The 22,262-nt window shown below is 43.9% G+C and overlaps 1 protein-coding gene across 1 annotated transcript in view; it reads left to right on the top strand.

The window, feature by feature from the left end:
• The first annotated feature begins 1,855 nt into the window (after positions 1 to 1,855).
• Positions 1,856 to 22,262, top strand: part of LOC147899001 (squamosa promoter-binding-like protein 1) — a 32,325-nt gene continuing 11,918 nt past the window's right edge. Inside the window, exons 1-2 of the mRNA XM_087378533.1 lie at positions 1,856 to 3,057; positions 3,397 to 3,542. Coding sequence (XP_087234659.1) covers positions 2,348 to 3,057; positions 3,397 to 3,542 — 856 coding nt within the window. The 5' untranslated portion in view covers positions 1,856 to 2,347. The remainder of the gene's footprint in view (positions 3,058 to 3,396; positions 3,543 to 22,262) is intronic.

Raw genomic sequence — 22,262 nt, 5'->3', positions numbered from 1 at the left:
ACATGGCAAAATTGCTAGACCAGGGTTGACTTCATGGATTTTCACACTCGGTCAGTCGATGGCTGAGCTCCGGCTTCTGAAATCAATGGTAGGCTAGCATGGAGCTACTTTAGCATCCGATTCCCTGTTTTGTTCAAAAGCAGGGACAGCAACGGGCATGACGTTGCGTGTGGCATGCGGGTGGACGTAAGGACGAGCTGGAGGGCAGTAACAGATTTAGGGGGAGACCCGGGAAGATTATTGACAGGCATCGAGAGCAAAAAGTGTAGGAGCAGGATCCAGGTGAGTGTAGGCTGTGTGCAGATCTAGAGAAAATCGATCGGCAGGGGCATCGGCAGCGGGAAAGTGTGTTACCCGTAGGGGGAGGAGCGACATGCAAAAGGAGGAGGAAGAATCAAATTTCCGTGTAAAGGCAGGGCCGGACGCCATGGAGTGAAGCCTGCTGGTGCTGGGCAGGTGCCTCTTTACTGGATTGTGATCTCTGCACGGTCCCCTTCTTGTATCCACGTCAATCTCCAATTCTCTCTCTACGTCTGTGTGTGTTTCTCTCTCTCTCTCTCTCTCTCTCTCTCTGTGGTCTCACACCGTGTGCACGGCTGTGGTATCTCTGTTGTTACTCAAGCCGTGCCCTTGGATTCGACTCGTTCAAGGCAGAATGCAGCTCCTGCAATTAGGCGGTGTGCTGTATTTAACACAAGAGTGTGTACAGTGTATAGTGTGCTTGTTAAAGCTTTACGTGAAAGCACAGAGACGAAGCGAATGGTTTCATGCCATGTTTCCCTGTGTGTCTCGGCGCCAAGAGAGGAGGTTTTGGTCTCACAGAGTGTACACACGCGCAGACGCACACGCGCACGTACAGATGGATACGCCCCACCTAACCAAGGAGTGCCTCCCTAGTACTAGATAGCTTGGCTGTCTTCCATCGCCCTCGCCTATTTACCACCAGTCCTGCGTCCTCTCCATCTTTTACGTTGCGCCTGCAAAGCTGCCCCCGTCCCTCATCCTCACCCTCCAACCCTCCTCGCCCACAACAATCCTTCTCATTCCCCTCTTCGCCTCCGCCTCTCTTGCTTCCCCTTTCTGCGCCTCTGCATTGGCCCCTTCTCTATCAGCGGACTTCCCCGATCTACCTTCTCCCTCAGCTCTCTCCTCCTCGGAAAGGATCAGCGACGCGCCTAGCAGCATTGCTTATAACATTTCCATCCTCAATCCGCATTTCAGTTGTTGCGTCCCTCCGATCTCCCTGTCACGAGGCCGCCTTTCCCTCTTGTGTACCGCTCGTCAGTGCCCTTATGTCGTCTCCACGTCTTTTTGTTTGTATATTGTTAAGAAACTACCTCGGATATCAGTTGCGGCCTCCCCGTCTTTCGCCTTTTCGTCCCGTAGGGTCGTCACTTTTTAAAACTCTCTTGTAGCTTGAACGATCGTCAGCATGCCCAATTTGCTTTTGCCCTGTCCTCTCTTTCAACAGTTCCTCAATTAGAGCCGTCCGCGAAGCTTTGGACCGTTTCCAGATTCATCACCAGATTCATCAGCAAATAACTTCTTCTTCGTCTCAAGAGTTTCAATCATCATTTGTTGCGTCGCTGTAAGCACGGTGGCATTGTATTATCTCGGATCGTCTCTTGGGTATAGGATTTCGCCTCATGTTCAGAGTGTTTTTAACATTTGGCTCTGCTAACATCTTTTGACTTTCTTGATACAGTCATGACGACAGTTAGTTGCTGGGCATGTTGTGGAATTTGCTGCTAGGTGCCGTATTTTGTAGTGGTCACAGCTGTGAAATCATTATCGTTTCTGCTGACTGTGTCGCAACTTAGGAGCTGGCTTCTCGGCCTTGGCAGTTGGGGAACTCTGAATCAGGATTTCAGATAATGTTCTTGCCGAAGGAACGACTGTTTGACAATTTTACTGGCTGAGCATCCGTTTAGGCACTCCTTCCTTTGCAAGTATTCGATACCAAATGAGCCAAGGGCATAAGCTACCCAGATTGATTTCCTCTTACTTTGGGCTCTGCGGCAACACAAGACATGAAAAGCAAAGCTCAATGGGAGTATGCCTCTTGTGGTGTCTGAAGACTGCAAGTGAATGCTTGATAATATTCATTTCTGTTGGCCTTTCAAGGTCAGCCAAAGCTCGATTAGGCCTTGCTAAGGCATACTATAAGCCTTTGCTGGGGAGGATATTCCAACGCAGAATTAAGGAATCGACAGCCCGTTTGGCTGGGCACAACGAACCAGCAGGCAGGAAGGGTTGAAGTAGTTTTTGTATGTCGTGAGTCGTTCATTGTTTCGGTGCGTATTTAAACTTCAAAGTGCTGAAGGTCATAAGCAGATGCTGAAGTCCAATGGAGAATTCAAAGCGACTAGAAAATATGACAGAGAATGCTGTAGCATTGCAGAGCTGGCCTTTCATTCAACCAGATTTTTCCCACGGTCAAAGCTGCAAGGATATTCCTCGGACTGATACACTCAGGCTAAATGCTTCCTTGGGTGGCCAAGCCATGTCTCAGTCCCCATGGATGTGGGAGCAGCTCTCCAGGCTAGAGGCTGGAAATATATTGGATCCTGGATCAAGCCAGTGGAAAGGTTCTTGGGAGTGGGACAGTTTTTTGTTTGCGGCACGGCCCACTTCAACTGCAGTGTATCTTGACAATCCACACAGGAACGTGGATCCTGAGACTGTTCTAGAACCTGGTTTCGAATCTCCATTTCCATCTCCATGGGAGGAGTCTAAAGCAAATGGATCATGCAATGAGGCAACCTTGTTAGAACTTGGGCTAAGGAACACCTCGACTGAAGACGAGGGTTTCTTGGCTTTAAAGCTTGGCGGCAATGGCTATGAATTGGGAGCTGAGGGTGATCCCCCGAGCCTCAAGAGAAGTCGGCATTCTCCACCTGAAACCCTGCAGCCACGGTGCCAGGTGGACAATTGTTCCGCAGATTTGCACGATGCAAAAGATTATCACAGACGGCATAAAGTTTGTGCAGTGCATGCTAAAGCATTGAAAGCTCCTGTGGCACGGATTATGCAACGTTTCTGTCAGCAGTGTAGCAGGTTCTGATTTTGATAACTTGTTTTATTTGAGTGTACTTTCTTTGGAGGGGGTGTGTCTTGGGAGACTGAAGCATTTTGTAGGGATGGAAAGTTTGTCACAGAAAAGTGGGTTGCAATTTTATTTACTCCTTTCCCTGTGGTTGTTTGTGAACACATGTTTTTTTAGGATGGGACGAACAGTTTTCCTCTGCTATACATCGTACTTCTAGGGTTTCTGTGCAAGGGTCTCTAATGTTTTGTTGTCACAAATACTCAGATTGTTATTTTGTGAAAGGCTGTAAGGTGCCTAAAGGTTCTACTCTGTCAGATATAAATTTGTATGCTTCCGACGAATTGCAGATTCCACGTGTTGCAAGAATTTGATGAAGACAGGAGGAGTTGTCGAAGACGGTTGGCGGGACATAACAGGCGCAGAAGGAAGGCTCAGCCAGATGCTGCTGCAGCCTTAGCATATCTTTTGCAGACTTCAGTGGGACAACTTCCAGGTTGGTTTATCAAGGCATGTTGAGTAGCCTCTTGGTGTATTGGTTATTGTCTGATAATGTGCGTCTGGATGTGTTTGTTGTGTGTGTGTGTGTGTGTGTGTGTGTGATGTGTTTGTATGTGTGAGAGCATACTTTTCTACTATGGTCTACACCCACTGTTGGGCGCTGATGACGTCAGTGGGGATGTCATAGTAGCTAGTCCCTGCTATGCGTGATGGAGTTGATGGTTTTCAATCTTATGAGTGACTGTCGTGAGATTGAAATTGCACTATGTTGTGTTTTTAGAGGATGAGTATGGGAATGTTCCTGGATTCGTCTAGGTATGTGTGTCCCTCTCTCTTTCTTATTTTATATCTTTGTTTGGTATGAAACTAGGTAGATTATTTTTTCAGGCTACTAAAAGCTAATGTCAGCTCCATGAATTCTTGGGCTAAGCTCCTCCTAGCATAGTATCCCTTGTTTGCCACCAAATGTATGAAGAATTCTTATGTTAATGTTACTTCCTTGACATACTATGGGCAGAATCACTTCAAGGAATCTTCAAGCAATGTTAGGCGTTGATGACGTCAGTGCAATGTCATAGTAGCTAGTCCCTGCTATGCGTGATGGAGTTTATGGTTTTCAACCTTTATGAGTGACTATCATAAGATTGAAACTGCACTATGTTGTGTTTTTAGAGGATGAGTTTGGGAATGTTCCTGGACTCATTTAATACATATGCTTCTGTCGTATTAGCGGACATGCTAATTTCACCTTGTGAAGTTTTTGTCCATGTTGCGGCCTGCTGGTTTTGTGATAATTCTTTCTATATTAAGTGGTGCATTGCCCTATCCTGCTGGTTTTGTGATAATTCTTTCTATATTAAGTGGTGCATTGCCCTATCAGCTAGATTTAGATGCTCGTCTTGGAGAGACTAAGGTGAAATCGTTTAGTCTTCATAAGCAGTTGTAGCTTGAATGAAGAGATTTTGGACTATCTTTTGATTTACCTTCTCCTTTAGTGCTAGCTTTCATCATGGCTGAGTCTACCCTTCACCTTCGGAGTGCGATAGAAACTTAGTACGAAGACTTTGTATAAATTGATGCTCAAGTATGTGTGGGTGTGTGGATTTGTATGTGTGAGAGCATATGTTTATACTATGGTCTACACCCACTGTTGGCGGTTGATGACGTCAGTGGGGATGTCATAGTAGCTAGTCCCTGCTATGCGTGATGGAGTTTATGGTTTTCAACCATGAGTGACTATCATGAGATTGAAACTGCACTATGTTGTGTTTGTAGAGGATGAGTTTGGGAATGTTCCTGGACTCATCTAGTTATATATAAATGTTAGGCATTTCAAGTTGTGCATAAAACATGATTTACGTCAGTAAATTATGTGATAATTTGTTTCCATCGTTTCGCGAAGAGTGCAAAGCTTAGATGAGACAGCAAAGCATATTGCTGTTTGGCAGTCCACCCAGTTTGAGGCTTTTGCCAAAAAAAAAATTAAGACAGTCCTAATTGTCTTATCTACAGCAGTAATGTAGAAAAGGGGTAGGGACAGATTTGGAAAGAGGGATAGAGGATCAGAAGGGAGAGAGAGAGAGAGGGGAAGAGGGAGAGGAAAGGGGTAGAGGGAGAGGAAGAGAGAGAGAGATAGAGAGAGATCGGGAGAGAGAGTAGGCAGCACGTAGGAGGGAGAAGGTAGTAGATAGGATTAGATGTCACATCAAAAGGTACATAGTAGGGGGTGGATGGAGACTTATGTAGTCCCTCCACATTTTCCACCTTAAGGGCCTCTAACTTGGCCCCTTTTTCCCCTTCATTACAGCCATCCCTTCCCATAGAATTTTGCCATCAAAATTTCACAGCTTGGCTGTCCAAAAGTGCAGCAACAGCAGCTACTAATCAATCCGGTAGGAGATAGGGGTGGTCCTGGACAATGCTTTCTGGCTGCCATGAATTTTTATCCTTAGGGAGTCCCCGCCACTTGATAAGATACTCTACGTAGGCCTTGTTTTGGAGTACATGGTCTCTGAAACCCACAATGCGCTCTGGGACATAGAGAATGTGGCCCTCTTCATCCATAGGTGGCAACTCTGGAAGAACCTGGACATGCTGTCCAACGTGTGGTTTCAGCAAAGACACATGGAAAACAGCATGGATCTTGGAGGTACTGGGTAGCTCCATCTGATATGCTACCTCTCCAACCTTGCGGATGATCCTGTAAGGACCGTAATACCTATGAGCAAGCTTTGTGTTGGTATTACATTTCAGCGAGGCATAACGGTTCTTATGGAGATGCAAATGCACATAATCTCCCTCTTTGAAAGACAAATCTCTTGCGTTCATCCGCATATTTCTTTTGCTTGGCTTGGGCATCCTACATATTCCTTTTTGCCAATTGTAGAAGGGCATCCATCCTCTCCAAGTCATTCCGTGCTTGCTGATTTTTGACAGCCATGTCACCAATTGAAGAAGGCATCCCGACCTTGCATCCGTACATTGCTGGGCTCATGCCAATGGAGAGATGCTTGGTACTGTTGTAGCAAAATTCAGCAAGTGACAACCATTTACCCCAAGACTTCTGAGTATCATGACAAAAATGCTTCAAATATTCCTCCACCCATTTGTTCACCCTTTCCGACTGTCCATCAGTCTCAGGATGGTAAGCAGTTCTAGGTGTGAGTAAAGCACCCATTGCTGTAAATATCTCCTGCCAAAAGTGACCCATAAACTTTGCATAATTGTCACTGACAATAACCATGATGCTTAAAGACATGTTCAATGAATTGCCAAGCAACCGGCAATGTTGAATACCGGGTCTTAGTGGGTATGAAATGGGCCTGTTTTGTCATTCTATCCACCAAAACAAAGATGCTGTCCCTCTCTGTAGAAGGCAATCCTGTGATGAAATCCATTGCTGTGTGCGTCCATTTGCCCTCTGGAATGGGTAATGGCTGCAAGAGGCCTGCAGGTAACTTGCTGTCCACTTTACTTTGTTGGCAAGGCAAGCATTCAGCCACGTTATTTAACCACATCTCTCCATATGCCTTCCCAAGTAAAGCTCTGCTTGATTCTTTCATATGTTTTAGTGATACCTGAATGTCCAGCCATGGGAGAGGAGTGCATTTCTTGCAAAACCAGCTGGCGGTATTTTGAGTATGGCACTAAATAAATCCTGTCTTGGCACCACATCAGCCCATCATGCAATTTGAAATGCAAATGACCATGACTAGAAGGCTTCTGCAAATCTGAAAATATGAGAGCTGCTTTAGAATTCTGCATATACTCTTCCTGAATGCCATGAACCCACTCCTGATATATGGTAGAGATAGCAGACAAATTGCAAGCCCACATCTTGCACAAGGCATCTACAACCACATTTTCCTTCCCTTTTCTGTACTCAATGTCAAAACCATAGCATTGGACTGCAGCTAACCACCTCTTCTGCTTATATGACAAATTTGGCTGAGTGAGGAAGATTTGAGTGTCCTATGATCTGTTTTCACCTTAATTTTACTTCCGTACAGATAGTGGTGCCATTTCTTGAAAGCATGCAAGATAGCCAGCATCTCTGGATCATAAATATGGAAATTGAGTTCTGTGGCATCAAACTTCCTGCTTTCAGGATGCAAAAAATCAAGGCATACCAAGACAGGTGCATGAGGGAGAGCAAATTTCAAGTCTTCAAAGCTGCGGTGTGCTTCCCTTGACCACCCAAAAGCATCCTTCTTCAAGAGGTCAGTAAGAGGAGCTGCCCTCTTGGCAAATTTGCGAATAAAGTGCGTGTAGAAGGAAGCAGTGGGATTTTGTGGCTGTGGCCAATCTTTGATGCGTTTCACCTTTGCAGGATCCACCCGAATGCCACGACTACTCACAATATGCCCTAGGTACTCAACCTCCTTTGCCATAAAAGTGCATTTGCTGGCTTTTGCATAAAGTTGATGCATCCTCAAAATTTCCAGCACTTGCTTCACATGCGTAATGTGCTCTTGCCTATCCTTGTTGTAAATAAGGATATCAATCAAAGAAAACCAACACGTATCTGAAAAGAAGTGGCTGTAATATCTTGTTCATCAATGCTTGGAAGGTGGTCGGTGCATTAGGCAACGGTCAGTGACAAGGCATAAAATTCAGCGAAGTATTGATCCAAGACAAGTGGAGATGCAAATGTAGTGACCATCAATTCTTTGAAACCCCTCCAAGTGGTTGGTCCCTGAGGCGGATCCCTCATGTATCGCCACCATGTGTGGGCATAGTCCTGCATATGCATACTTGTAAAAATGATGCGCTCCTCCTCAGACTTGGGGTAGAAGCGGAAATAGTCTTCCAGCTTCGTGAGCCCCTCCTCCAACTCATTGGGAGTGCAAGTGTTGCCTTTAAACTTATGCACAGTGAGTTTGTCCTTGATATCCTTGGCTGCATAATTCTTGTGTGTGTAACCTCCAGAAGTGTAGGCATCATCACGCTTGAGGTTCACATAATCAAAGAAGGGCATCTCAAGTTTGATGGCCTCAGGTAGGGTCTTATATGAATGCAAAGAGTCTGCCAACATGTCATCAAAAGTGGCTTGTTGCCCATCACCAACCCCCTGCTACATAGAAGCTGTTGCCATTTGATGCACTGGTTGCATCTAGCTATATGTGCTCGCTAGTGGAGTGATATGAACCCCGGGTTGGGTCTCTCTGCCAAATGCATCTCTCCGAAATGATGGCACACCAGAGCGCTAAGAAGAGGATTGACCTCTCTACCAGGGGTGTGGGCTGCCATCTAAACCCAAGCCAGCTCCAAGCATACTCTGGTGCGGTGAAAGGAGCACTAACCAGATGCACACCAACGGGTCGTGGTCCAAAAGAGACGGCTCAGCCTGCATAGATGTAGAAAGCTGAGAGCCAAAAGATGGCTTGACATCTTGCAAGAAGGTGCTCTGTGGCACATAAAATGCATTATCTAAGTTCAGATAATCCCCAGGTTGGGGTACGTGCAATGGTCTAGAAGACTGATGCTCATAGGCACGACGGGCATCTGCCATAAAACCCCTGTGTGGAGCAGACAAAACATCCTAACTGTGTGAATGGTCCCCCTTACCCTTATCCTGCATAGCAATGGCATATGTGATCTGTTGACCAATATACTGTCCCATCTGGACAAGAGCCGTATCCTGTATAGCCATGGCTGTGGTAAGCTGCTGGCTGAACTCCTATCCTATCTGGCGGAAAGCACCTTGGAGCATAGAGGGCAGGGCATCCAGAAACTGTCTGTGTGCTGCTTGCACTTCCCGGGATGCAGGAGAGAGAGGCTGAGTGGAAGGAACCTCTATACCGCCAGTGGATGGAACCATTGTGGCAAGCACTTGCTCATATTGAGTAGCCTCATCACTGTTATGTAATATATCATGAGGGGCACGCTTTGGTGGCATGGCGATTGGCCCTGGAGAGAGGAGCTCGAATGTAGGCAAGGAGAAAATGGATAGCAAAACCTTGGTAATGAGCACGTGAGAGTGCGTGGAAACACGGAAATGTTGATGGAGAGGCTCAGAAGAAAGGTCGTCGAAGAAGCTTTGAAACAGAGCCAAAATGGCTCCAAACGGGCTGTGAAAGGGCCCCTAAAAAAGACTGAAAAGTGTACTTTTTACCCCCTTTTTTTTTTTTGGAGAGGGGGTTCCCTATGTCACCTAGGATTGTTGGGACAGTACTAACCTGAGATTACTAGGACTGTTAGGACACTGACTTAGGGCAACCTAGTCCAATTGTTCAACCTTAGTTAGCACTAACCTAACCTAGCCCCCAATAACTAAACATGATCTAAATGTAGATAGATCATGTTATAAAAGAAGACTACTCTACCTATAAAAGATTATAAAAGAAGACTACTCTACCTAGATAGATTAATATCTATGCGTCTTTTTTCAATAAAAGTTTTTGAAAAATATAATGTCAAAGTTCTTTTTAAACTTCAATACACCTTGGAAAAATTCTCTTTTGAGGATTTGAGTCTAAATAAGCTCCATTATATACAACTTAAAACTTTGTTGGATTGCTTCTTAAAAGTAAAAGCTTCCTTTCAAAGTAAAGAAGTCTATCTAAATAAGGAACTCTTGATTTGTATTTTTACTTCTCCCTCACTTGACAAGATAGGCTTAAACTCAATTTTGAAGTCTCCTAAAGTAATGGATTCTCTCCCTCATTTTGTGAGAAGAATTTGGAAGCATCCAGGAGTAGCTTGGAAGTATGTAAAAACTTTAGGACAAAAGGCTTTCAACTATGGAGAGAGAGGTAAAAGGCTTTCTGAGCATTCAAGATCTTCTATCCTTAGAGAACCTTGTTGTTGTAAAAGTAAGAGATTCCAAAGCTTATTTAATGCTGATTTAGGACATGTAGTCACAATTGATACCTCAATTTTGCTTTCTAGTAACTTAAGAGACCTTTTCATGAAAGGCATGAAATTTCGATTGTACTCTTTTAAAGAGTCTTGTTTTTTAAAAGCTATCAATAAAGGAATCTCAAAGTTTGTTTTGCAATTAGAAGAATGTTTAGGAGTTTAAAATATCTTATCAGAATGGAAAGGGAAGATTTTGAAGAAAGTTGCTTTGAAACTAGAAGAAGTCCTTTCGGTTAATTGCTCAAAGCAAAGTAACCATCTTTCTAAAGAAGATGAAACTCTTCTTCGAAAATTCCATAGGAATTTTGTCATTTCTTATTTCTTATATGGACAAATGTTCCAATAACTTTGTTTTTATTTGCAAAAAGTTTTACTTAGAATGTCTTTTGAGAGAAGTGAACTCGTCTGCCAAAACTTACGCCCTTGCCTTAGTTTCTCAAAAGGATTTGATCTCAAAACATTAGAGTTTTTGCAAGTCTTCTGGGTTTGTTTTCAATCCAAGTATACCCTTTCTTTATGTTGCTTGGAAGTTTCACAAAACTCGAAAAAAGCCAAGATTTATTGCAGCTGCTTGTGAGACTACTTTGACGGATGTCTCTAAATGGCTAAGCTACTGCATCAAAGCCATGTTGCCTAGTGTCCATGAAATTTGGAGGGACTTATTAAAAGAGGCAGATGTCCCCTCGCACTCAAGCTGGATTTTAAATGACTCTGCAGGAGTGATTCCTGTTGTAAAATTTTTTAATTCCTCTCGAAGCATTCAAGAAAAAGAGTCTCCTAACCTATGATTTTACCACGCTTTACACAAAGATCGAGCTGGAAGACCTGAAGTTTAGAATAAAAAAGTTAGTGGCTGAAGTTTTCAAGCTGAGATTTGGCAAAGATAGATGCAAAGTGCTAAAAGTTGAGAAAACAGCCTTATGCTTTGACTTTTTGTGGCTAAAAAATAAAGATCATGACATAGGTTCTAAAAAGAAAAGATACACAAAGGTAGTAAGTGTGGAAGATGTTTGCTCTTGGATAGATTTTCTTTTAGATAATCTTTACATCACAATAGGTGATTCTTTGTTTCAATAAATTATAAGAATCCCCATGGGCACTAATTGTGTTGTCTTTTTATCAAACTTTTATCTTTTCACTTATGAATTTGAGTTTATGCAACATCTTATTTCTATCAATACTTGCCCTATCATTTTACATAAGCTTAGCCAAGTTAGGCGTTTTATAGATGATTTATTTGTACCAGATGTTCCTAACTTTCAAGACTTTATGTACAAAGACGCTAGTGCTTTTGGAGAAGGAATCTATCCTTGTGACTCTTGTAAACTGAACTGCACTTCAAGAGGGGATTCTTGTGTTTTCTTAGATCTTAGACTTTCTCAATATACCATATAGGATTAGAGGTTGATATATACGATAAACATGAACAACCTGAATATAGTGGTTTACACATTATAAAAATGCCTCACATTGACTCAAACATTTCTGATTTGGCAAAATATGGAGTCATTTCTTCCCAATTCCATAGATTTTCCTGCCTTTGTATAACTAACGAGTCTTTTATCACTCAATGTAGTAATTCGATCACTTTACTATCACACAAGAGGTATAATCCAAGGAAAATAATGAAAAAAGTACGCACAATCTTGGATATGAAGTCTTTTATCTATGGTGTATTGGCCTTAGGTATGTTGAGAATGATTGAACATAAGTTGAAAACAAAAAGTGGGGAGCTGAATAGTCTGTTTTTCTTTTAGTTTCAAAAGAGAGTTTGTTTGAGTATGCTTGTGCTTTCTAAGTTAGAAATGTATTTTTGCCTCTTTGTAGGAAACAATACATAAGTGTAAAGGGCCATTTAGTTTTTTGGTTTTAAATAAGAGTGAGAGTGAGAGAGAGAGAGAGCGATTTTCCAGTTTTCTAGAAGTTTTTGTTTCTTGACTTGCTTGTTTATTTTTGCTTAGTCACTTGCTTCCTTTCTTCTTTATTTCTTGTTTTCTCTCTTTTTTTAATTTGATGTATTTTAGTAAGCATTGGGTTTGCCCAAGAGACTCCGCGGGTCTTTAGAAACCCAGTATAGTTGCTTATGCTTGGGCACTGACGACGACATAAGTGTTGCTTTGCTTGCCAAGTATGTCTTCCTTTTGTTTTTCTTAAAAGTTTTTGTTTACCTCTTTTTTCTTCTCTTTCATTTTCTCTTTTATTTTCTATGTAGATTTTTGATCTTTAGAACAACAAAAAATCTAAATTTGCATGATTGGACTTATTCTAGTCTTACAAAGGTATATATGATGTAAACCTAACCCCTAACTAAACTAACCCTAGATTAAGTCTAACCTAGGGTTTAGAACCTTGTAGGCTAAGTTTTGTGTGTGTGTGTGTGTGTGTGTGTGTGTGTGCAGGAGGTGATAGGCTAAGCCGCGCGGCGAGGGCGGAGGGAAAAAGCGGCGAGGACGGCGGAGCTTTTGATCACCATCACACGTCGGTGACGGGCATGCTCTCGTGATCATGCAGTAGGAGCAGGTGACGGCCGTGCAGCAGTTGCGTCAATTGCATTTGGATGAGGGAGCATGCAACGTTGGCTTGTTCCAGCCCTGAGGGAGCCCAAAAGGGCTCCTATCCTAGGCTGGACCTAAACCTATCCCTAAACCTAAGACGGAAACACTATCCTATGGTTCTCCAATGGGTACTAGTGAACAAGGACTGGTCTTCTAACTTGACCTAAGGTGAGAGACTGACTTACGTAGCTTGTGCCTAACCGTCCCTGGACAAGGGCTCACAAAGGGGTCACAACGTACGACAAACTCTCCTATTAGGGAACTATTACGCATTTGTCGATGTAGCCAATGCGTCACTTTGCACCCAAGTGCAAGGATGCATGTGACACCTCTACCCCCTGTTTAGTCCGATGTGCAAGAGTGCACCACGCAACTTGTCCAAACGGCGTTGCCTTCCTCATCAAACGACATCCGCCTCCTCGTTATAGGCTACCTTGCATCCCTCCCTAGGATTGGCATTTATGGGGACTAGGGCTGCCTTTATGGGGCCTAGGGTTGGCATTTATGGAGCCTAGGGCTGCCATTTATGGGGCCAGCCAACCAGTCCTAAAAGCCCTATAAATAGGGAGCCTCCAGGCGCTCTTTTCTCATTCAGTTCTCCCAGCACTTCAGCCTCCTACAGCTTGTCCTCAGTCCCCTCTCAACAGGTTGACACTGAAATGTCTAGAGGAAAAAGAAATAGAAAAGCCGCTAGAACGAGAAACCACAGATTTTGAAAAATTGCTCTTGTTGCGTGAGGAACGGAAAAATGAGGCACTGCGACGTGCAGAGCTCGCCCAGGCAGAGAGAGGCAACAAAAGCTAGACCGAGAGGTGATGCTTCTTCAACACAAACAGATGTTAGCCGCTATGCAGGCAAGTTTGAGCGCAGCAGCCGTCACCGCCAAAGCTTCGTCATCGGCAAAGGTAACACCACTCACTCGGTCCACTCCAACTTTTGGCCCGTCAATGCCTTTGGTATTGGCTATTTACGTTTTTCACCAAGCTATTTTTTTGGGGTAAAAATTATATCTCATCTTACGGGTGAGGCGGTGACCTGGTGGCAACATTGGGCTAGTAAGCATATTGACCCAACGACATTTAAGACGAATTTCGTTTAGGCAACGCTTGTGGCTGACCTCAAAGTCTGTTTTCTCCCAACCTAATATATGCGTAACCTGGAGGATGAGTTCTCTCGTCTCTCCTAGAATGATTTGCCTGTGTTGACATACAATAACAAGGTCATCACGTTGACGCAACAGTTGGGTGTGACGGAGAGCGCCAAGATGAAGTAATTTATTCGAGGATTGGACACGAACATGCGTTTTACCATTTGAAACTTCGACCCGTTGGATTACAAGCGGGCGTTGACTCGCACAGAATCAGGAGATGATGCTGAACGAGGGAAAGCTTAAGCATGTCCAGAAAGATTCCAAAGTCCCGCAGCAGTCAAACAACACAGCAGATAAGGATTAGAAGGACCACCAGTTTCAAAAGACAGTCAAACAACACAGCAGATAAGGATTAGAAGGACCACCAGTTTCAAAAGAATAAGCCAAAGATGACTCTAGATGAGAAGGCTAAAGCAGGTATTACGGAAGGCTATCTACAGCCTGATAAGTAGAAGTGGTACCACCAAGAACATCGCTGCTTTCATTGCCACCACATCGTTGGGCATGGCAAGAAGGATTGTCCGAAGTGGCTTGGCGAAAAGGCTGTGAAAGCACCTACTTCGTCTATCGCCAATATATTGGCTCTTTTAGTCCCGCCTCCATCCTCAGTTACGAATGCCGTCTTCCTTGCTTTGAACACCATTGCCACGATGGTCTTTCAAGATAAGAAGTAGGGCGATTTCTCAGGTCAAAAGAAGGCGCTCATTCGAGCGTACGGCACAGCTAATAAGCATCAATTTATTGTCTTGTTCAATATGGGGAGTTCAGAAGATGCCATGTTCCCTCAGCTTGCTAAGACAGTGGGGTGCACCTTGGTGCCTCACAAGCTTGCAGTGGATGGGTTCACCTCCGGCTTGCGTACACACATCACGCATAAGGCCATCCATTTCACTCTTTCAATTCAGGAGGACATGTTTACGCAGGATTTTATTTTGACTCCTTTAATGGGGTGTGACATGATCCTTGGGATTCATTGGTTCTGTGAGCATGTATCGACGTCTGATTGGCGGCATGACACCTTCACTATTGTGGAAGGTTTACTTGAGTCTGCCATGATACGTAGCGATCGGAGCTTACTAGGGATTCCGTTAGTCCTGCATATTCAAGCAGGTCGCGTCGCCCGCAAGGACGCCATGTGTGCACTTGCATACGTCCAGTGCCAAATCATGGTAGTTCAAGCCGCTCCTCCGATGGGGCAAGCAATGGTTGATCTACTTCAAGAGTTCCAAGACATCATGCTCCGGGATGATCTGCCACCCCAGCTTCCTCCCAACCGACCGAAAGACCATCGCATTGATCTACTTCGGGACTCGATACCTCCAAGTAAGTTCTCGTATTGACTTTCCAAGTATATGGGGTGTGTGTTAGAGTAGCAATTATCTCAATTACTGCGCGCAGGGTTTATTAGACCTTCTTCTTTGCCTTTTGCTGCACCCAAGGTGTCCATACTATCTTGGGATACTTCTCCTCAAGAAGACTTTCCATTCTCTTGCAGTTGGAGCCATTATCGGTGATGACTTGCACCACATTGTCCTCACCAACCTCCTTGATGGCTGCCTCAATATGATCCCATATCCACTCTCCGGTGATGTGAAGGCTGGCATGTGAGGCATCAATCACCCTCAAGAATATGCTTCCCGCACAACTAGTGACCAAGATATTAATCATGTATGGTGCATCCATACCGACTCCAAGCTTCCTTGAGTCCCTCCATGTCTTTCTTAATTAATCCCACCTGCTTCTTCAAACGTGTGGTGCGGAGAGTCTCAGAACTAGCAGGTGTAAGGGATGATGCTCTTGCTCTACCATGAGATACAAGTGCATGATAAAACTTCTTGTAGGCAGGAGTCCTTGCAACATTGAAGGGAATATTGCAAGCGTAGAAAAACTGCTCCTTTGCAATTGCATCCTCTTGCTTCAGGCGTGGTGCCCAAGCAGCCTGTATAGGAGTAGAGTGATAGCTGTTGGACCACGCGGCCTCTTGGCAGGAGGCCGTGGAGGAGCTGATGGCATAGCAGACAGCCCAACTGATATAGTCCCTCCACATTTTCCACATAAAGGGTCTCTAGTTTGGCCCCTTTTTCTCCTTCATTACAAGTAAGGACAGTCCCAACTATCTCAAGAGGCCTAGGACCAAACCCTAAAAAAAAGAGGAGGCTGATTCAAAAGAGTTCTGAACCTTGCAAATTTCACCTTGTGAAGTTTTCATCCATGTTGTGGCCTATTGGTTTCGCGATATTTTTTTGTATCTTAAGTGGTGCGTTGCCCTATCAGCTAGATTTAAATGCTTGTCTGGGAGAGACTAAAATGAAATCGTTTAGTCTTCACAAGCAGTTGTAGCTTGAATGAAGAGATTTTGGACTACCTTTTGATTAGCCTTCTCCTTTAGTGCTAGCTGTCGTCATGGGTGAGTCTGCCCTTCACCTCCGAAGTGCTAACAGAAACTCAATACTAAGATTTTATATCTTAAGTGGTGCGTTGCCCTATCAGCTAGATTTAGATGCTTGTTTGGGAGAGACTAAAATGAAATCGTTTAGTCTTCACAAGCAGTTGTAGCTTGAATGGAGAGATTTTGGACTACCTTTTGATTAGCCTTCTCCTTTAGTGCTAGCCTTCATCATGGGTGAGTCCGGCCTTCACCTCCGAAGTGCTAACAAAAACTCAGTGCGAAGACTTTGTATAAATGGATGCTCAAGTATGTGCAGTGTGTGTGGATTTTTTTGTGTGAGAGCATACGTTTATACTATTGTCTACACCCATTGTTGGGCGTTGATGATGTTAGTGGGGATGTCATAGTAGCTAGACCTTGCTATGCATGATGGAGTTTATGGTTTTTAACCTTATGAGTGATTATCATGAGATTGAAACTGCACTATGTTATGTTTATAGAGGGTGAGTTTGGGCGTGTCCCTGGACTCATCTAGGTATATGAGTTTTGAAACCTAGATCAGGTTAATTACCTTGGCTTGACGTTGATTTTGGTGTTCCTTTACCTTCATGAGGGTATCATGTAAAGGGGCAAGGGGTCCACATGTGAGTTTGGGCATGTTCCTAAACTCATCTAGGTATATGATTTTTGAAACCTAGATCATATTAATTACCTTGGCTTGACGTTGATTTTGGTGTTCCTATACCTTCATGAGGGTATCATGCAAAAGGGGCAAGGGGTCCACATGGAAGCACCCTAGCAGCTGCATTTAGGCAGTCTATGTAAGGCTTGCTTAGGCCTGGTCAAGCAGTTACCAAAAAAGGATGACGTGTATGGATTGCTAGTTGGCTTGTCAAGTGGACCGAGTTCAGGTCGGTAGATTGTCCGACTTTTTGGCAGCAACAATAGTTGCCTGAAGGGGCAGCCAAAATAGTTGTCTGAAGGGGCTGCCTGTGCAGCAACAATTGTCGGTAGATTGGCCTAGATGGTTGACTTTTTGGCAGCCACAACAGTTGTCTGAAGGGGCTGCTTGTGCAGCAAATTGCCTATAAATAGGGGACAGAAACTCAGTACGAAGACTTTGTATAAATGGATGCTCAAGTATGTGTGGGTGTGTGGATTTGTATGTGAGAGAGCATATTTTTATACTATGGTCTACACCAACTGTTGGGCGTTGATGACGTTAGTGGGGATGTTATAGTAGCCAGTCCTTGCTATGTGTGATGGAGTTTATGGTTTTCAATCTTATGAGTGACTATCGTGAGATTCACACTGCACTATGTTGTGTTTTTAGTGGATGAGTTTGGGAATGTTCCTGGATTCATCTAGGTATATATAAATAGGGGACATAGTCCCCTTGTCCCTCTTGAGTCCTAGGGAGGAGCTTTCTGAGTTTAAGCGGTCTTTCATTGTTGTGCTCACCATTTGAAAACCAGTGTGGGCAGCAATGTGTGGATCTGATTTTAGTATTTCTTCCTATGTGGATATATTCTTGTGGGATACATCTACATATTCCACAACTAGAGTAGTTGCAGCAATAGTAACATTTTTTCGCTATTGATGTTTGTTAGGCAAAAGGGAAGGGGGTGAAAATAGTAGGAGAAGTGAAAGAATAGAGAGAGAGAGAGAGAGAGAGAGAGAGAGAGAGAGAGAGAGAGTGAGAGTATTATATACTCTATCTCTAATTTACGAAGCTCTATTCCATGCGTGGATACAACTCACGGGCGATGGCATACGATTGTTCCACCCAGCCAAATTCCCATGGATAGTAGATCGTCAGATACATACGTTATTTCATTCATACTTATCCATGAGACCCTCAATGCCCTAGATAGTTCTCCTTGCCAAATGTCATCAATTTAGCCTCTCCACTTCGTGCACCATTTTTACCCCTCTCTTGGGGCACATTAAAAACCACTTGCCCCTTGGCACTATTGCACATTTAGGTGCACCTAGGCCTTAGCACTCAGAACTACCTAGTCAATGCCATTCCACCCTCACCTAGGACCTTGGCAGTTGCTTCTCTCGACCATTTCAATTATGCACATTAACTATTACAAAAGTTGGTCATCTTAAGAGAAAATGCCCACCGATCTATCCGAGGTCATGCTATCTCGGCTAGAGCATAACATTTCTTTTCTCTTCAAGCATCAGCGTCCTCGATGATGAAATCTGGGAACGCTCTCCGTAACTGGTATACGGATTCCCAGGTAGCTTCCGATAGAGGTTGACCATGCCATGCAACCAACACTGTGGGTATCTTCCGATTTCGTATTTGCATTGTTCCTCGGTCCAGGATTCTTGTTGGTTTGCGCCTTGCAATATCCTCTATCTCCTAAAACAAAACCACACCTTCGATTAGTGAGTCCCCTGTATGCAAAAATTTCTTTAAGCGCGAAACATGAAAAACCGGGTGCACCTTACACCCCTGTGGCAATTCCAATTTATAGGCTACACTGCCTATTCTCTTTAGAATTAACCATGGCCCACAGTATCGAGGTGATAACTTAGCACACTTTCCTGAAGTCAACAACTTCGAGTGCGAAGGAACTCTGAGAAAAACATTTTCTCCTTCTTCAAATACTCTTATAGACCGATTTTCATCCGCATATACCTTGGCTCTATCCATAGCCTGGCGGATATTAGCTCTCGCAAGTGCCAGCATCTCCTGCATCTGAACTACAAAGTTCGCGGCACTAGGCACTTTCTGAGGTACTCCAACTATAGTTGGATTGGCTGGCCTATAACCATAGTTCAGCTCAAACGGACTGAACCCGGTAGAGGAATGTTTCCTATCATTGTAGGCAAACTCCAACAATGGCAACCACTTGTCCCATGTATGTTGCCTCAATGACACATATGCCCTCAGCATATCCTCTAAAGTCTGGTTGACTCTCTCCGTCTGACCATCCGTCTCAGGATGATCCCCACTACTCATTCCCAACTCAGTCCTTGTCTCAAATACCGCTGTCCAAAAATGACCGATAAATCTAACATCTCTGTCTGACACTATGGATCTAGGCAATCCATGTAGACGAAATATATGTCTAATGAACAAATCTGCCACTTGCGGGGCACTAACAGACTCTCTAGTCGGAATGAAGTGAGCCATCTTGGTTAGACGATCAACCACCACAAGGATAGAATTATACCCTCCTTGTGTTGCAGGTAGCCCTACAATAAAGTCCATGGAAATGCTCTCCCACTTACTTAGTGGTATTTCCAAGGGCTGTAAAAGTCCGGGTGGCTTCACCCGCTTGGCCTTACTTACCTGACACGAGAAACACCGTGTCACATATTCATGAATATGCTTTTTCATCTTTGGCCAAAAGAAATCTCGCTTCACGAGATCATATGTCTTCTCGACACCTGGATGTCCCGCACACGGGCTATCATGGCATTGTCGAATGACTCTCTGCCTGAGATCATTCTGACCAGGTACTATAACCTTGCCATTTCTAACTAGCATACCATCCCTTATGGTATATCTTGCATAAGTTTGGCCTTTTCTGGATGCCAGGTCATCCTTTTCACTTTCCCCGGGTTTTAACACATGAGCCTTAGGCCATAAGCTCTGGACAAACTCGTCCACCTTTTGAGTTTCTCTGATCTCGGTCATTAGAGCACTCTCTAATACCGTGAAACTCAGGTTGTGCATAATGCGAGACAACGCATCAGCCACCTTATTGTCTTTTCCTCTTCGGTACCGAATCGTTAGATTAAACTCCTGCATGAGCTCTGCCCACCTAGCTTGGCGGCCCCTCAAGTCAGGCTGTTTACAAAAATGTTTCAGAGTATCATGATCCACATCCACATAAAACTCTGAAGCATACAAATAATGCCTCCATGTTTTCAGAGCATGGATAACAGCATACAACTCCAATTCATGAGTTGGCCAATTCCTTTGAGAGGGAGAAAGCTTCTTGCTTTCAAAGGCTACTGGCCTTCCCTCTTGAAGGAGAACTGCTCCTACCGCAATGCCACTTGCATCGGTTTCTAGGAACAACGGTTTCTGGGGATCAACTATTTTTAACACCGGTCCTGAGACCACAGCTTGTTTTATGGTGTTAAAACTTTCTTGTTGATTCTGTCTCCAAATAAAAGGTACTTTATTCGAGGTCAGATCAGTCAATGCCGATACTATTCTAGAATATCCCTTGATGTGCCTTCTATAAAACTGGACAAATCCCAAGAATGATGGCAACGCGGTCAGACTCTGAGGGATTGGCCAAGTTAGTATCGCAGCCACTTTCTTGGATCCATTTCTACCCCCTGTGGAGTAATTATGAATCCTAAGTACTCAAGCCTAACCATACACAGTATAGTTTTCTTTTTATTCACATAAAGATTGGCTTTCCTCAAAGTACTGAACACTATCCTTAAGTGTTCACGATGCTCAATAACACTTTTACTGAATATCAGGATGTCGTCAATAAAATGTACTACGAACTTTCCGATGTACGGACGTAGTAAATCGTTCATAAGCATGACGAAGCTCGCTGGAGCACTGGTAAGTCCGAAGGGCATTACCAAAAACTCATAATGACCAAACGTGCTTCTAAAAGCGGTTTTATGCACATCCTCGGCTCTAATCCGAATCTGATGGTAGCCACACTTAAGATCTATCTTACTGAAAATCACGGCTCCATGTAACGCATCTAGCAAATCATCAATCCGAGCCATCGGATACCTGTGCTTAACAGTGATATTATTCAATGCTCTGTAATCTATACAGAGACGAAACGTTTCATCCTTTTTCTTCTTTAATATCACTGGCGAAGCAAAAGGTGAGAAACTTGGTTGAATTTGCCCCAACTTGAGGTATTCTTCTAGTTGTCTACGCACCTCCGCCTCTTCAGCAAAACTCATTCTATAGGGAGGTCTATTTACAGGTTCTGCCCCGGGATCAGTTCAATCTTATGTTGAACTTTCCGCTCTGGAGGTAAACCATAAGGTAGTTCATCCCTAAAACATTCAGAGAACTCCTTTGTTATAAGATTAGCCAGCTTGGCCATCTCACCACTTTGCGTAACATGAGTGCTAGCCGAAAAATCATCCACCGGCTCTACCGATGCTGTGCAAAGGAATAAAAACTCTACTTGAGCCTTTCTGATTTCCATCACGGAAACCAACGGTCCCTGAGGTATATCTTTTTCACCTCGTAAGACATAAAGCACATCATTCATCTTGAATTGATATACGTGCTTTTTCCAATCAATGGCTGGATTCTTTCTAGAATGCCACGCCATACCCAGGGCTATATCTGCATGAGCAAGCTTGGTCATTTCAAAATCAAGCTTCTCAGCATAGTCCTGAATCCGAAGCTCCAACTGGGTAACCCTTTGGTCCCATACTTCAGTTGAACTTCCATCTGCCATCCTGACTGTATACGCATAGTCAGATGGACTTATTTTTAATTTCAGCCTCTTTACGAGCTTGGAGTTAATCACATTGTGAGTTGACGCCGAGTCAAACAACACAATGAAATCATGATTGGCCACTTGCCCTTTCATTTTAATTAACTCTGTATCATTGAAGGCTGTATACCCCGTTGCTGCGGGCTTAGATAGGATGTTATCAGGTGCACTCGTCACTAACTTAGCAACAGATACACATAACAAACAAGGTACTAACCTCTGAGAAGGTCCCGCTAGTTGCATCTGCATATGTTCCACATTAGGACTCTCCTGCATTTCTACGTCGCATTCAGATATTATCATATTAGCCGTGCGACGGTCTTTATTCAGTGGACAATCCTTTCACTGATGTCGCTGAAGGCAGCCGAAGCACAATCCTTCTTTCCTTGGAAATCCCCCTTTTTTCGGGTACTCATACTGAGTCCCTGCTTGCACAAATCCACCAGAGCTGCCTCTGGCATCCTCATAGTTCAGGGCTACTGCGATAGATTCATCTAATGTAGTCACATATTTAGCCCGAACTTCCATTTTGATCTTGTCGTTCAGTCCATAGATATAGTCTTTTAACTGAACCGACATAGGGAGAGGGTCTGTTATTTTCATGACACATTCCCTGAATTTGTCAGTGTACTCTGCCACTGACAGACTCCTCTGACGAAGATTTCTATAAGCATCCGAAGCTTGGGATTCTTCATCAGGTGGGAGAAAGTGTTTCTTGAATTCAGCTTTAAACCCTTCCCAGGTGGTTGGAGCAACTTGATCCTTCTGTTGCTTTATCCACCATTTGTCCGCTGCCTCAATAAAC

This window comes from Dipteris shenzhenensis, chromosome 8 (assembly GCF_047967505.1).
Source record: "Dipteris shenzhenensis isolate YYH24624 ecotype China chromosome 8, Dip_SZ_1.0, whole genome shotgun sequence".
NCBI lineage: Eukaryota > Viridiplantae > Streptophyta > Polypodiopsida > Gleicheniales > Dipteridaceae > Dipteris > Dipteris shenzhenensis.
Note: the sequence above shows the minus strand (reverse complement) of the source record. Positions and strands in the feature narration are given on the sequence as shown.